At 37.3% G+C, this 16415-nt stretch overlaps 1 protein-coding gene and 1 pseudogene across 1 annotated transcript; one reads left to right on the top strand and one right to left on the bottom strand.

Moving 5' to 3' along the window:
* Window positions 1-828: 828 nt before the first annotated feature.
* Window positions 829-11308, top strand: HEMGN (hemogen). The gene is made up of 4 exons (XM_063081486.1): window positions 829-889; window positions 2845-2938; window positions 7288-8393; window positions 11202-11308. Exons 1-4 carry the CDS (start codon window positions 829-831, stop codon window positions 11306-11308), a joined length of 1368 nt encoding a protein of 455 aa, XP_062937556.1.
* A 2928-nt stretch (window positions 11309-14236) lies between these two features.
* Window positions 14237-14799, bottom strand: LOC134366239 (probable RNA-binding protein 18; annotated as a pseudogene).
* Window positions 14800-16415: the final 1616 nt, after the last annotated feature.

The following is a 16415-nucleotide window of genomic DNA, read 5'->3' on the forward strand; positions in this document are numbered from 1 at the left end:
AGAAATGCTTTTTTGAACTTCCCCTGGATGTTGACAGTGGATTTCACTAGTTATTTTGAGGCATTTGTGAATGATTAGGCAAGCAAAAAAAGGTACAAATTTGAATTCCTAATTTGGTTCTTTTTTTTTTTACCCAAGATTTTGCATATCTGATTTAGTTCTTTATGTCTACTTATCTAAATCTAACAGCATACACAGCAAGACTACATTCTTTTGTAACTGATTAAGGTGGGAAAAAGCCACATACAGGAAAATAATGTAAGATTAATTTCACATGTGTATAACACACTTCCTAATTTTTGCATTCATTATCCTCACTTTCACAAGAACTGTAGGAAGCAGGAATTACTTTTCCATTTTACAAATGAGGAAAGAGTCACAGAAAAGGGAGGTGACTTGTCCTGGGCCACTGAGCTGACTGGAGCCTATACCCAATGTTCTTCCTGCACAGGCCACCTCCATTTGTAAAAAGGAACATCGGATCCAGACACTTCCTGGCAGATAGAACAAAATGACTGCTGTACTGGTGGCTGTGCCATACCAGGCTGTGGCCAGAGGAGTTCCCTGTATAAATAGCAACGTATGCTAGAGGATGAGGACACAGCACCGGCCATTTCCCCTGCTCATACCTGTGCAGAGTGATAAAGAAGGGAGAATTAGCCTGCAGCTGTGGTCCAACCAGATAAAACTTTTAGGCGGGAACTCAAGTGACAAGCGAACTTGTGTATGTGTGTGTGTGTTTTAGTGTTAGTTGTTTTTGATATTTTAAAAAAGCTTTTAGGCTGCTTTTGGAAGTCAGACCAAATAGCAGGAAGGTACTGCAGCAAGATGGATTTGGGAAAGGACCATAAGACACCTGATCCTCATCGAGAAGAGAACCATGCTCCAGGTAATGAAAGAGACCATTAAGAGGTGGTGGGTGTTGGGGAAATTTGGGGCTATGATTTTTTTCCTCTTTATGGGTCTGCCAAAAAAAACTCCAACAAGGCAAAATTGAGTACATTCATATAACCTTAGGTGGGAAGAATTGGGGCTATATATCTTCCTGAGGTGTCTTTTAGCACTAAGATTCTAATAAGCCAGAGAAACACAAGATAATAATAAATTATTAACAAGAAATATACTTAAATGAAAGATTATGAAAATACACAATACTGGATGGCTGTGGTTAAACAAGTATACCTACACATATTATGTTAGCATACATTTGGTGGTATAACTATTGCAAGGAGATTTAACAATAGGTAGCAAGAACTATAATAGTACTTATTCTTTTGACTCACTTATCTCATTCCTTGGATCTCTCCTAAAGCAGCATTTCTCTGAATGTTTTGTGGAACCCTAGGCCTTGAGATACTCTAAAGCAATGTTTTGAAACTTTTTTGTTCCATGGATCTCTGGCATTCTGATGAAACTACAGAATAAAAATTTCTTTCTTTCTTTCTTTTTTTTTTAAAAGATGACCGGTAAGGGGATCTTAACCCTTGGCTTGGTGTTGTCAGCACCACGCTCAGCCAGTGAGTGAACCGGCCATCCCTATATAGGATCCGAACCTGTGGCCTTGGTGTTATCAGCACCGCACTCTCCTGAGTGAGCCACAGGCCGGCCCCAGAATAAAAATTTCTATAGGTTCTTAGAATAAAAATTTTAAAAACATAGAATTAAATATATAGGATTACAAAGGACACAATTATATTAAAATACAGTTATCACAATAGAACACTGATATAGTAATATGTGTGCTCATTTACAGATGCATTAAATAGGATATACAGTGGTGGGTCTAATATGGTTTCAAATCAAATAAATCATATACAGTAAATGATATTTTAAGATATCTGCAACAACTGTAATGTGACATGAAAAAAAATCTGTGACCACTTTTTTGTCACCTACTGCTAAAACTACCATGGTTTGTTACTACATTCATACCTGAAAGAAATGGTAATTTTAATTAGAGGTTGCTAAAAATAAAGGTATAATTTTTTCTCATCAAGAACTCTTGTCCTAAGAACAAAAGGTGCCGTGGTCCAAGGGGCATTCTCTAGCTTTTGGAGGTCCCAGTGCAGATTTGTATCACCCCCATGGGCTCTAAGAAATTCTATATCAAAGACCCATTAACTTTTCTCAAACCCGAATGGCAGCACCACCTTTTTTGATAATACCCTCATATTTCCAAAGAACCTGAAGAAACACCATTCTAAGGGAAAAAATCCAAAAGAAAAATGAAGCTGTATGCAATGAATATGCTTATTATAGTTTGATATACAAAGCAAAAAATAACTGGCAACAACGCCAATGCTCGGTACAAGTGGAATGATCAGGTAAATGAGAAGACATCAACTAGATTAAGTATCATGACATCATTAAAATTATAACTATGAAGACCATATCATGGAAAATATTTCTGATATAATTTTAGGTTAATAAAAAGATAAAATTATGGCTTGCTATGATTGCAATTTTACAGTTTTACAATAAGGACTGGATGGAAATGAGGAATAAAATGAAAACAGGTTATCATGTTAAACATGGCAGAACATGGCTGATTTTTTTTTATTATTTGTATAATATATAAAAATTCTTTTGAAGAAAGTAATAGGTTAGTAGCACACTTATGTACAAATAATATCTCAGTAGTATTTTTCATTCAAAAATGTTTACTGAATGTCTGCTCCCAGGCGCTCTCTGGAGGCACAAAGATAAATAAGATATAGTCCTGGTCCTCAAAAATCCAGGAAAAAAAACTACCATAGGCATTCTACCATTTTGCCATCAGACTCTTTTGCTGATAAAAGCCATAGTTCCTCACTTTCTCTAGTAACTTTCATTTTGATCCTATAGAAATCATTGGAACTTGGAGTTTGCGAAACAGAGAACAACTCAGGAAAAGAAAAGCTGAAGCACAAGAAAAGCAAACTTCACAATGGCTATTTGGGTATGATGTCATTACAAGGGAGTGGGAATTATTATTTATTGAGTACATGTTATGTGTCAAGTAGTGCTGCACACTTTTACACACTGTGTTTTATCTTTCTAACAATCCTGTAAGTCAGGATCTGTTATCCCTGTTTTTTAAAAAAAACAACTAAGTCTCAAGTGGGTTAAATCTCTTGCCCAAAGTCACACAGCTAGTAAAGTGGTGGGAACAGAATGTTCTCCCTGGCCTTTCTTAATTAAAGCACTGGACAACCGAATTATGTTGTAGAGAAGGCTGGTGTTTAGCTACTCTGGTAATACAAACATACAAGCATCTTACTGTTGGGAGTGGGAAACATCACTGAGGAAGCCTCCAAGATTGTTCTCCAAGCATTCTGTCAGTAAAATTCTTACTGAATGAGTGTGATTAACTCCCCATGGAGTAAACCAAAACATTGTCTGCAAATGAGTGAAGAAGTGATTGGGAGTTCCTAAATCGTCAGTCACCTGTGTGTCAACTCAGGGAGGTAGTATAAGAACATGATTATAAATTAGACAGTATCTAATTGCATCCATTTAGAATATGACTGTGACACCAGGGGACTGGCTTCTAGTAGCATTTTCTGGTCTCTAGATGCCAATAGCACCTCCTCACCTTCTGCCCCAGTTGTGACAACCAAAATGTCTCCAGACATTGTCAAGTGTCTTCTGGGCTGGGGTCAGGGAGAGGTGGGAAAAATCACCCCAGTTGAGAACCACTGCTTTAAGCAAAACACTCTTCTTAAGAAAGGGTGTTTTCCACTCCCCCCATTCCCACCTGCCCCCCATCCCTGTGCACTACGTACTGTCTGTTCTGCTACAACAGATGTTTCTATAACACCAATTAGCTCACATATTATTGGTAAATAAGAGAATGATATCATTATAATGTGGGAGTTGTGTTGGTTCATGATTTTCCCTAGTCAAAAGGAGCCAGAATAGTGGGAATAGGATTAAAATCTTCAACAGGAAAGAAAAAGCCCTCAGCTTTGCTGCAGCATAGGCAGGATCCTTTTCAGCCTGCACCCAGTGTTCCCTTCCCAGAGAAGCACAACACCAGCCTTGCGTAGTTTTCCACCATGTGGGAGCTTGCACTTCCTCATGTGCCCAACTTAATGACAGACCTGCTGGCACAGAGCTCAGGTCTCAGCATCTGCAAACCTGCAACTACACTCTTGCTTTTTCACATTTTTACTATCCCCTAAGGCAGCCTCTGGCCATAGTAAGCTGCCTGTCTGGACCATCCAAGTTATCTCCCCTGATACCAATTATTATTTTTGTCAGTGTTAAAAGGTTGCATAGGTTTTGAGTCATTTGTCCCAAGCCTATTTCCCCCTGAATAACCACAGGTACATTTTAGAGCATGATTTTGCAGAAAGCGAGGTTTTTCAGGAATGCATATATTATTATTATTATTTTTTTTTTTAAAAGATGACCGGTAAGGGGATCTTAACCCTTGACTTGGTGTTGGCAGCACCACGCTCAGCCAGTGAGCGAACCGGCCATCCGTATATGGGATCCGAACCCGGGGCCTTGGTGTTATCAGCACCGCACTCTCCCGAGTGAGCCACGGGCCGGCCCCCATATATTATTTTATAGCAGAAACTTCTATACCTGGTTATGGTAGCAGGTGACTCTGCTGAAGATTATCCAATGAGCTCCCCAAATTCCATACCCACTAAACAACCTTTCTATCATTACTTGGCTTCCCAAATACTTGTCTACAGAGAAAGAGTGCATTCATTTCTCAGTCCAAGCATTCTCTACTGTGTGACTTGTATTTCTGTTTATTTAAAAATTGATCTTTAGGTTTATATATCAGTCTCTTTGCCCTGGTTGATGGGCTCTGCACCTGATAAATGGAGCTAGTCTTAGTGTGGGTTTTGAAGCTTGCTGGGCTGAAAAGCTGAGGTGTCATCACTGAAGTAGATGACACCATGGTGAGCCTCCTGGCAGCTGGCTGGACTTTCTCTGGTGACATATATTTATACTGCTGAGGGCTGTACCCTCTTTTGTCACTACAACATACCACACACAGTGAAACTTTAGTAGTTTCAGAGAGAAGTAGCAGCGTGTAATGGTTAAGAACCGGGTTGTTCATGTCCGAATGACTATGTAGGTTTGAAGCCTGGCTCCCCCACTTCCTAGCCATTGACCTTGAGCAAGTTACTCAACTTTTCTGTGCCTCAGTTTTGTCATCTACAAAATGAAGATAATAATATCTACTTCATAGGTTGATGTGACAATTATGTGAGATAATAAGTAAATGACTTAATATAGTGCCTGACACATAGGAGGCTCTATAAGTGTTTCCTATGTTAATATTAGAGTACTAATTTATATTTGAATAATTCATTCATATAAATTTTCATATGTAATTCTTACAACCACCACATGAAGTTGGGCAGGTATTATTTACCCCATTTTACCTATAAGGAAACCAAGGCACAGAGAGGTTAAGTAACTTGCCCACGATCATGAGAGAGAATACAGACTAAAGTTTAGGCTACATATTTTTGTATCTTGAAAAACTCCCAGGGAAGACATGAACCATTATTATTATTATTTTATTTTTTTTGGCAGCTGGCCTGTAGGGGGATCTGAACCCTTGACCTTGGTGTTATAACATCGCGCTCTAACCAACTAAGCTAATCAGCCAACCCATGAACCATTATACTACTCAGATATTCTTGTATAGAAATCTATACAATAATTTATAATTATTATATAATAACAATAAATAAATAATAAATTATTTAGTATTAAATACTGTAGGAAAAAAAGTGTTTCCTGAAGAATTCATATACACCATTTTTTAAAAAATTTGACAATAAGAACTTTATAATTTATTTTGTTACCTTGGTTTCTTGGAGTAAGAATGCAAAATGCTGAGGTGCCATAACCATCATCTTTAGATTTTCTCTTTTTCTATATGATTTTTAGAATTTATTTTTACTGTCCTATTACGTATATGCCTTTTTGATATTGACTTCAAACTGTTTTCACCGAAGTAATTTTTTAAAAACTGTTTTATTGTGGAAATTTTCAAACACAAAAATAGAACAGGGTATACATTTTTATATGTGCAAGGAATTATGAGCATTATAAAGATATGAAAAACACTGGTTTCATCTCCAAAGAATGTCTAGTTTACTAAAAGAAATAACTACAGTATGAGACAGCCTTCATTCCTTGCCTTAAGCACAATACTCAGAATAAATCCCATAGGAGTGCTAAGCAGGGAGAGCATTTCAGTCCTGCAGTCTGTTAGAGAACGCTCCATGGAGCAGGTAGCATGGAACAGAATTTCAGTAGGTTTAGAAAAATGATAAAATGTTTATTTGTAGTACCTCCCCGCTGCCCAGCCCATCTGTATTAGCCATCTGTATTTGGTTATATTTGCAGTGCCTAACAGTTTGTCCTTGGCTACAATTTCCATGCATATCCTTTCATCTTCTAGATCTTTATTAATTAGGAGTAGGTGTAATATGGCCACTCATGTCTTTCCACCAGGCTTCTTAACCTCAAGAAATGTTTTTGCAGTTTTTGACACAGCTTACAGTATACCTCATTTGAGGTATACTGTAGCTACTCAGCATTCTTTACACGGGACACTGTATTAGATAAGCAAGCATGTGAAGCACCTCATCCACTTGCACCCTGCACAAATGAGGAGCTGTGCCTGAACTGAAGATCTAGAAACTCAGGTGTATCAATTTACCCAGGGGATAGTGGGGCTAACTCACACAGACTAAACTCAAAGAGACTAGTGTATAAACCAGAATGCCAATCTAGGGCCGGCCCGTGGCTCACTCGGTAGAGTGCGGTGCTGATAGCGCCAAGGCCCCGGGTTCGGATCCCATATACGGATGGCCGGTTCGCTCACTGGCTGAGCGTGGTGCTGACAACACCAAGTCAAGGGTTAAGATCCCCTTACCGGTCATCTTTAAAAAAAAAAAAAAAAAAAAAAAAAGACAGAATGCCAATCTATTAATTTATAATAGGCATTATACATTTTCCATAACCAAACTTCAAGTATATGCTATCAAAGACACACACATATTTCACTCACCAAGAAAGTTACTGATGATCAAGGCATCAAAGCCAAAAAGTCCTGGAGGAACATTTCCTGTTCTAACAGTTGAGAACATCTAGCACCGCTCTGTCATTTTACAAACAAGTTCCATGTATTTTGATTGAGGCCCAGAGAGACTAAGTGACTTGTTCAAGGTTGTGCAGTAAGGCAGTGGGGGGACTTGGGACTGTTATTACAAGCATTTGTTTGATTCTGTAGCCCTGTTGCTGACACTAATTCTGATCTCTCAGCAGAGTACAGAAAAAACACAAATGGCAGAGAACAGGAAAAGGAAATCAAAGAGGCAGAAAGAGACAAAGAAATACAGAACTGAAGGTGGAACCTCAATCACAAATAGAAAAGGAAATGATGGAGGAAGCACTGGCACCTACAGAGAAAAAAAATGAGCTACCTGGGAGTGTAACTGAAGGCCTTCCTTTGGTAGCCTCCCCGCAAAAAGTTATGCTTGAGGAACATTTTTCTGAAATATGTCAAAAAAGCATTATACATCAGGAAAGTTTTTCTGAGTTCCAAGAACAAGTGGTAGAAAACCATCCTTCTGAAACATGCCAAGATATGGCTCAACCTGAAGACCTCTCTCCTAAAATCTGCCAAGAAATAGCTGTACTTCAAGATCACCCTTTTAAAATGTGCCAAGATATGGCTGAACCTGAAGACCTTGCTTCTAACATGTGTCAAGAAACAGGTGTACCCAAACCCCTTCCTTCTACAACATCTGAAGACATAGCTGACTTGGAAGGATGCTCTCCTGAAGCATATCCCAAACCAGATGTGCCTAAAGGCTATGCTCTTGATACATATCAAAAAACAGTTGAACCCGGGGAATACAATTCTGAACCAGATCAAGGAATAGCTGAGACCGAAACCTTCTTTCCTAAAACACAAGAAATAGCTGTGCCTGAAGATCTTTCTACAAAAACATACCAAGGAACAGTTGAATCTGAGCACTTTTCTCATAAAGCATATGAAGAAATTACTGCGCCTAAAGGCCCCTCTCTTAAAACAATGCAAGAAACACCTGCTCCTAAAGAATATGCAGCTGAAACGTACCAAGAAACACCTGGGCCTGAAGAATATTCAACTGAAACATATCAACAGACACCTGGGCCTGAAAATCATTCATCTGAAAGATACCAAGAAACACCTGGGCCTGAAAAATATTCAACTGAAATATACCAAGAAATACGTGGGCCTGAAGATCTCTCTACTAAGACTTACAAAAATAAGGATGTGCCTAAAGAATGCTTTCCAAAACTATGCCAAGAAATAGGTGGGCCCCAAGGCCAAGATCCTCAAGCACACCAGGACAATGCAAAGGATGTTTGTACTTTTCCTAAAGGTACGGGCTGTGTGTTGGGCACACCCAGTTATCCCCATAGCACCAACGTAGGTACATCTCCCTCAGAGTAGTGATTTTCAGGTGTTTTTTTTTTTTTTTTTTTTTTTTTTTCCAATCCTAGGTTATCCCCAATTATCTCAAATGGTACTATAAGTTTCATTGGCTAGTTCAAGTAAAAAATATTTTTCATGCAACCAAAATCTGTCTTGGCACATTTCCAAAGAATTAAAACAAAATAACTGAAAATGCATGCATTTACAGTTGGTATGTACTACCTATTTTGAGAAGCTATAGCTAGCAAAATGAACCCAACATAGGATGAATTATATGCAAAATATTTTAAATGGCAACTAAGTCTAGGTTAATGAGAAAGCCTGATGAGTGAAGTTTTTCTGGAAAATTTAATTTTCCTGATAAAGACAAATAAATTCATAGTACAAAGTACCAAGGGAGATACAGAGGTGTAAAATATGATTGTTACCAGAGACCTCATTCTTGCAGGACTTATCAGGTTTACCAAAAACCCTTTCTATTTCAATATTTGTTCCTGAAAAGCTTTGTTCTAAGCATAGCATTTTGAAAATAATGTGACCTTTCTTTAATTTGACTTGCTTCAGGGACATAACTGAGAACCTCGATTGTCTTTGTGTACAATACTGTGTAGACAGTATAAGAAATGGGCTGAGTCTATCACACCGTAGTTATCCCTAGTGAACTGTTTTCTAAAGAAATCCCTTTGGAAGCTTATGTGTTCTTTCTTGTAAAAGATGAGTGCAACAAAAACATGGTGTTAGCTGGGTTCCAAGTAATACAGGTTCGAAAAAATACCTTAAAGAAATAAATTACAGTAAAAAGCAGACAAATGTAGCACTGATGGGAATACCCTGCTGGAGAAGCAGCTGTAATCAACACAGTGCCCCAATTCTAACAGTTTTATTTTAAACCCAGCTAGGTCAATATGGGCAATTAATTAATGCTCACCTTGTTTCTGGTTTTGTCTTACCATACAAATGGGAATATCTATTTTTTGCTAATTATAAAAGTAATAAATGTTCATTATAATAATGTAAAGCAATATGTAAGTGAATATACAGTAAAAGTCACCTATAATATCATCTCCTATCTCTAATCCCCAATGTTGTTTTGTTTTACCAAACTAGATAGTATAGTACATTCTATTCTGTAATTTGTTTTTTAAATTTATTTACCATGTATGTTGTAGCCATCTTTATGACATCTTGTCTCACTAGGGCTAATGTTGGAATCCTGCCAATGACGCCAATTGTAAAGCTACACGACCACGCTAGTTGTCGGGCTCTTTTACTTGCCCATAATCTTGCACTGACTGGGCCAATTGATGAGCTAGGGTTGGGTCTGGAGCTCACAGACCCCTCAAGCCCATTCACAGACTGGATCACAAACCCTTCACATGCCAGGCTGGGTCACCAGACCCTTTACATGCAGGTCTATGAGCTAGGTAACTGGCAAACAGGTCCTTGGAAGCAGTGGGTTGGAAAGCATGGCTGCTCGGGCAGACGCCCAAGGCAGAAGACGCCAGCCAGGGTGGTAGCACCGCACAGGTGCACTAACTCCACCCTATTCACAGCAAATGCTCAGCAAAATTCCGAACATCTGAGGGGCCCTGACCATTTTCCTATATTTTCCCAACACATCTTCTGTAACAATTGCATAGTATTGTGCTATTTGTATGTGCAATAATGTATTCAACCAATCCTTATAATGATGAACACTTAGGTTACTGCCAGGTTTTACTATTACATAATGTTCAATGAATGTCATTGGGAATAAAGTTTATTTATTTGGTATTTATTTGGCACTTTCTATGTGCCAGACACTGTGTTAAATATTTTATGTGAATTATTTTATTCAATGTTAAAAACTCTATTAGATAAACAATATCCCTATTTTATTTATAAGGAAACTGAGGCACTGGAAGCTTAAGTTTTCTGACTATTTCCTTCGATTTCCCTAGAAATCGAATTGCTGGGCCGAAGGGTACCCACATTTAAAGTTCAGATATATTCAGTCAGCCTAGCCTCCACGAATGTTGTAACAATTAACACAAACCAAAAGTTTACATAAGTGCCTTTTCCCCACATCCTTACCAGCACTGCACGTGATGACATTTTAAAAATCTTTGCCTATCTGCTAGGTTAAAAATGAAAAAAACTACCTAATTGTTTTAATTTGCACTTTTTTGATGATTTATGATACTAGGCATCTTTTCATGATTATTATAAACTTGAATTTTTTTGAGAAATGCTTGATTTGAATCCTTGTCCCATTTAAAATTTGTGATATGTGCCTTTTCTTGATTGATTAAAAAATCTCTTTAAATGATAGTTATTAAACCTTTTCCTAAATATATGTTGTAAATATTTTTTCCAGTTGTTGTTTGTGGTTTCATTCTATTCATAGTGGTTTTTGCCATATAGAATTTTAATTTTTAGTATTTAAACTTCAATCTTTTCCTTAATGGCTTTTGGTCTCTGTGTCCTGCTTAGAATTCTAAGATTATAAAAACAGTATTATTTCTGGTATTTTATTTTATTTTTGGCAGCTGGCCAGTTCAGGCATTGAACCCTGGATCTTGGTGTTATCCAGCACCATGCTCTAATCAACTGAGCTAAACAGCCAGCCCAATTTATGATATTTAAATATTTAATCTCTCTGAAATTAATTTTTGTGCCTGGTGTGAGGTAGGGTTTTTTCTCCCTCCAAATAGATAGTCAATTATCCCAATACCATCTTTTTCAATCTATTTCTGTATTTTATTTGATTTTACAGAAAAGAAAGAAAAACCCAAAGCAGAAGAACCAGAAATACCAGCAATTCCAAACATTCCTCAAGAAGTTCTTCCAGAAAATGACCTCTACAGTTATGTTTTGTTTTAACAATGCTCAACCATAAAGTTGCAGTCCAATGGAATATACATCTTAATAGTTTGTGTGATTTTCTCAAAACATTGTAGAAATCTCTACAATGTTCACTAATATTTTAACGTAGTCTTTTTTCCATTTATAGACCATATCTGAAAGACAGAACTAACATTTTTTTAGGTTCTACCATATAGACAATATCCTGCTATTGTGTGTGTGCGCGCGCGCGTGTGTGTGTGTGTGTGTGTATGGGGAGGAGGATAATGGTGGGAAGAGACAAGGGAAGGGCAAGGGCTAAATAATTGATTTTTCCCTCTAAGAACAAACATTTGTTTGCTTAATTCTTAAGAGCAGATAAATGATTAAGTCTGAATATTTAAAATTTTGGAGAGTATATAGTTTTCCTGTAAACTTATTCAATTATTAATGTAACAGTAGCATCAAAAATTTATTCAGGCTTTTGTTGGATCTTTTAGTTAATGTTAACAAATCTTATTCTGGACTCCTTAAAAGATATTTTGAAGTGATGGGTGTAGTTTACTTTTGTATTTGAATTTTGATTTTCTGTTTTTACTTTTTAAATATTGTATTTGTGCAGTGTACATTAAATCATTATTGCATGCTGAACTGTATGGATAGCATCATGTTAAACACTGTGGGGGTTAGAAGACATATATAGTACATTATCCTTGCCCACCGGGGTTTAATCTAGTCTCATGGGGGAATAAAACAGAATGTAATCACAAAAGAAAAGAGTAAATGCTAGTGCCATTTGAATAGTAGATACAATAGAGGGAATGTTCAGTTTTTGCTGGAGTGACCTGAAAAAATTACACGTAAGTGAAGCCTTGAAAGATGGAGAGGACTTGTATAGGTAAGGATAGCAGCATTACTGCATGTGACACACAGAAGTGTGAGTTCAAGACACATTCAAGAGGACTGCATGCAAACTATAGTGTAGGTCCATATGAAATAGTAGGTTTGCATGCTAAGAATCTGGTAATATTAGACAGCATGTAGAGAATTTTGCTTACCTAACTAAGAAGTATATCACTTGTCAGATGTTGGGGACCTAAGTAAGACTTTTGAACAATGGAATGGCTATTTTAGTATTTCAGGAATATTTATTGGGTGATGATAGTCAAGATTAACTGAAAAATGTCACAAGAACTGGGGGCAGGAATAGGAACTATTCTAGGTAGGATGATGCCTGAAAATTTCCCCTGCTATTTTTTTGCTTGTTTTCAGTTTTCCTTCTGTAATCACAAAGGACTAAAAAGTAAATATTTTTTTCAAATAAAGGTTCATTCATGCAATTACACAAGCTGTCCATATAGGCATGTGCTAGGTACTAGGTACATCTCAGAACAAGACAGGACCCAGCCCCTTAGGCTTTCATGGTATACAGCAGTGGTTCTCTCAGCCCTAATGTACCATGAGGGTACATTAGATTTAAAAAAATACAGATGCCCAAACACCTCCCCAGGGATTCTGATTCACCTGTCTAGGGTGACGTCCAGGCAAAGGTATATATATATGTATTTTTGAACTGTTTTATGCTTTAATCTCTTTGGGGGAAATAATTTTAGAATCATGAAAAAATTATAAAGATAGTATAGAAGTTCCTGTATACCTTTCACCTAGTTTACCCCAGTGTTAACATCCTGCATAACTATGGTCCACTTGTCAAAACTAAGAAATTAAGATAGTTACATTACCATGAACTAAATTACAGACATTATTTGTTTTTCATTAGTTTTTCCATTAATGTCCTTTTTCTGCTTCAGGATCCTATCCAGGATACAGCATTGCTTTAGGATATTTTTATTTTAAAAGCTCTCCAGATGATTCTAATGTGAAGCTATACCATTGGTATAGTGGGAAGTTATTATGTTTCCCTCCTACTTGCTACCCTGCTTTGAGGGTAAATTAAATTTTTTCCCCTCAGGATATGTTCATTGTACAATTATTACTTATATCCCATTATATTACTCAAGTAACATTGAGGGCAGCACAACTACATAATAGTTCCTTCAATATTTATATTTCCATATAAACTATTTTATTTGATCTACACAAAAGTCTGTGAAATAGGGTAGGCCGTGATTATCACTCCCATTTTACAGATGAGGGAATAACCTCAGAGAGTCTTGGTACTCACCCAAAGTCACATTTGACTTCCTCAGTGCCTTTCATGATGATGCCTTATGTTCAGAATGCTTCTTCTGTCTCAACTTCATCTGCCAGAGTGGGTCAAGATTAGAGAGAAAAGAGAGTCAACTGAAATCTCAAGTTCTAATAGTGTTGCACGAAGATGAATCTTGAGAGACTTGCATACGTACAATGTACAGGAGCACAAAGGTGAAAGAGATGGAAAAATAGATGGAAAGAGGAATATAGCACATTAGAGGAAGCAGAATCTTCTCTCTCACTTTTAGGACCCTTTCTGCCTGCCCTGTTACACCACTCCTTATATACACACATCACCTCTGCTTTCTCACTATTCTCATTCAGATACCAGCTGCATATAAAGTTTTTCCAGTTTTCTTCTTTGCTTAGTACCTTGAGGTCATAGTCAGAATCAAAGTTTTGCAAGAATACATCTAGCCCTACTTTGTGCTTCTCTCCTCTCATGGTAGCCACAATAGTTCTTAGAAATCCATGAACCCTATGATATTACATCTAAAATGCTGTTTGAGAAGGTCTAGAGCTTTATTTGATTCTAAAAGGGGTCTTTTACCCAAATGAGAGGTTAAGAACCACTCTACTGGGAAGTGTTCTCAAAGTACTACAGGCTGATGACCACCAGTATCAAAATAATTTTTTTTCACTGTCTTGTATTTATTAACACAGATGTTAATACATTTCATTTCCCTACTTAAGTAATAACATTTTGTATGTTTGCCTTTTTCTCTGCTTTTGCTGCTACAGTAATTATGACCATCATCTTCGAGATTTCTCTCTAGAATAAGGAGTAGTCCTTTTTTAATCTGGTGGCTTAAAGTAGGAATAAACTGGTACTGCTGGATAATCTGCCTCACAATTTTCTCCCATCATTTTCAGCTTTGCTTAAATGGCTTTTATCTTGACAGTGATGTTTAGGTTAGACTGAGTACAGTGCTTGAGGATGGCTCAAGACTAATTGGAAGTATTTTATCATCCTTGTTATGGTCGTATCGCTTTACTTGAGCATGTGCCCATCGCACCACCAACTTTTTAGAGAAAGCAAGCTTGCCATGGAGACTTTGGATAGCTTGTTCTGCTTCCTGCTTAGTTTCAAAATTAATGAGACAGTACCCTTGAGGCTGTCCCTCCAAAGCACGTGACTTGTAGAAGAGGAGGTTAAATTGCTTTTACCTTACCAAACTTCTGAAGGTGTTTAAGGAGGTGGTATTCTGTGATTTTGGGGTACAGATTGCCAGTCCATAATCAGTTCCCTTCTGGTAGAGAGCCCACTGAGAGATGGATGCATTCCCCAGGGGAAGAGTTTTGGTTTCTACTTCCATCAATCTCTATGAAATACTCGTGGCCTTGGCCTGTGCCCTCAGCTCATGCCCCCAAAGCCCGTCCCAACTCTGCTGTCTGAGGGACCTCTAGACTTGTCTGACTCAACACTGCTCTAGTTTGGGGTTTTTTTTATTTTTTTGGCAGATTTCTAGGCTCTACCTCCAGAGAAAGGGTTAACTTTAATAAACTAGAAATAATCAGATACAACTCTAGACAGGTTAATAAAAACTTCAAATCATAGAACATAATAATAAAAGTGCTGTACATTTAAGTTCTTGTTTTCAGTAAAGAGAAGTTTTACCTTTAAAAGAGGTAGCAATCTACTTCATTAGTGTTTCCAAGTCTGCTTTGCATTTCAGTACTTGTCACAGTTGGTAAATATTTTGTGTGAGTATCAAACTCTATTATGCCCTCTAGGATGGCAATTACCTCTCCAGCAAGTCTTTCCACAAATTAAGGGACTACCTCTTTCAGCAACACCACCATCTAGTGGCAAGTGCAAAAATTTCGACCCAGTTTTACAACGTGTATGTAGCCCAATGGTTCTGAAACTTGTTTCTCCAGCTGGACAGAGCTGTTCCTCGTAAAAACAGTAATGACAATCTTTCCAAATTGTCACGTAGAAAAGACCTGCCCGAGGACACTACATGAATTTGATCAATTTTAATTTTTTTTAAAGCCGCAGTCTTCTCTTTAAACCTTTGGCTCCTACTGCTGGTTATTTTCTTGTAGTTATCAAATGAAGACTTAGAAATAGCTTTTCGTGGTTTGTATGCTTTTGAATATTTTATATTGCAGGTAATATATTATTTTTCAGAACCAACAGGATAAAAAGCTCAGAAACCATTATAAATAGAGAAACTTGACAAAGATGAGATGATATTACAAGTGGGTAAAGGATAGGCTAAGGGTGCAGGAACAACTGGTCACTGCATAGGATGAAAAAATGATTCCTGTTGGGCCTCGACTTTTCAGAGCTGCCAAGAAACGACAATAATCCCCCCCAATGTATATGGTATTATTAACTCATAACATCATTCTTACTTCAGTTCCGGTGAGGTTATGGAGCACAAGAAACAGTCCCCATTTCTTAACCTCTAGCCCGGTGTGAGGCTCCCTTACCCTTCACACTTGAAATAAAGTCTAATTAGTCTTTATATAGACTAATATATATTTGTTATATATAGATATATATGAATATAATATATTATATTAATATATATGTAACATATCCAAATATATATATAATATAAATATATATATATGTTATATATATATAGTCTATATTATATAGACTAATATATATTTGTTAGACTATAAAGTCTAACAAAACATCTTTTTTATTATGGAAAATATGGAGCATACAGAGGAGAATAACCATCTCTCTATTCCCACCAACATTTCTTAACATCCAGTCTTTTTGCTATGTGGTAATTGCATATATACATCCTTGTTCTTCAGAAATTAAGAGTCATTCGTTGGACATGTAGGTTGCTTATTATTAATAATGTTTTGAGAGAAACCTTTGCGCGTAAATCTTCATTGATGTGTCCCCCTCGGAAAGCGCGGGAACTCGGAACCGCAGAATGCCCTGAGAGGGTGCACAACCGCAGTC

The sequence above is a fragment of the Cynocephalus volans genome, chromosome 17 (assembly GCF_027409185.1).
Source record: "Cynocephalus volans isolate mCynVol1 chromosome 17, mCynVol1.pri, whole genome shotgun sequence".
In the NCBI taxonomy this organism is placed as follows: domain Eukaryota; kingdom Metazoa; phylum Chordata; class Mammalia; order Dermoptera; family Cynocephalidae; genus Cynocephalus; species Cynocephalus volans.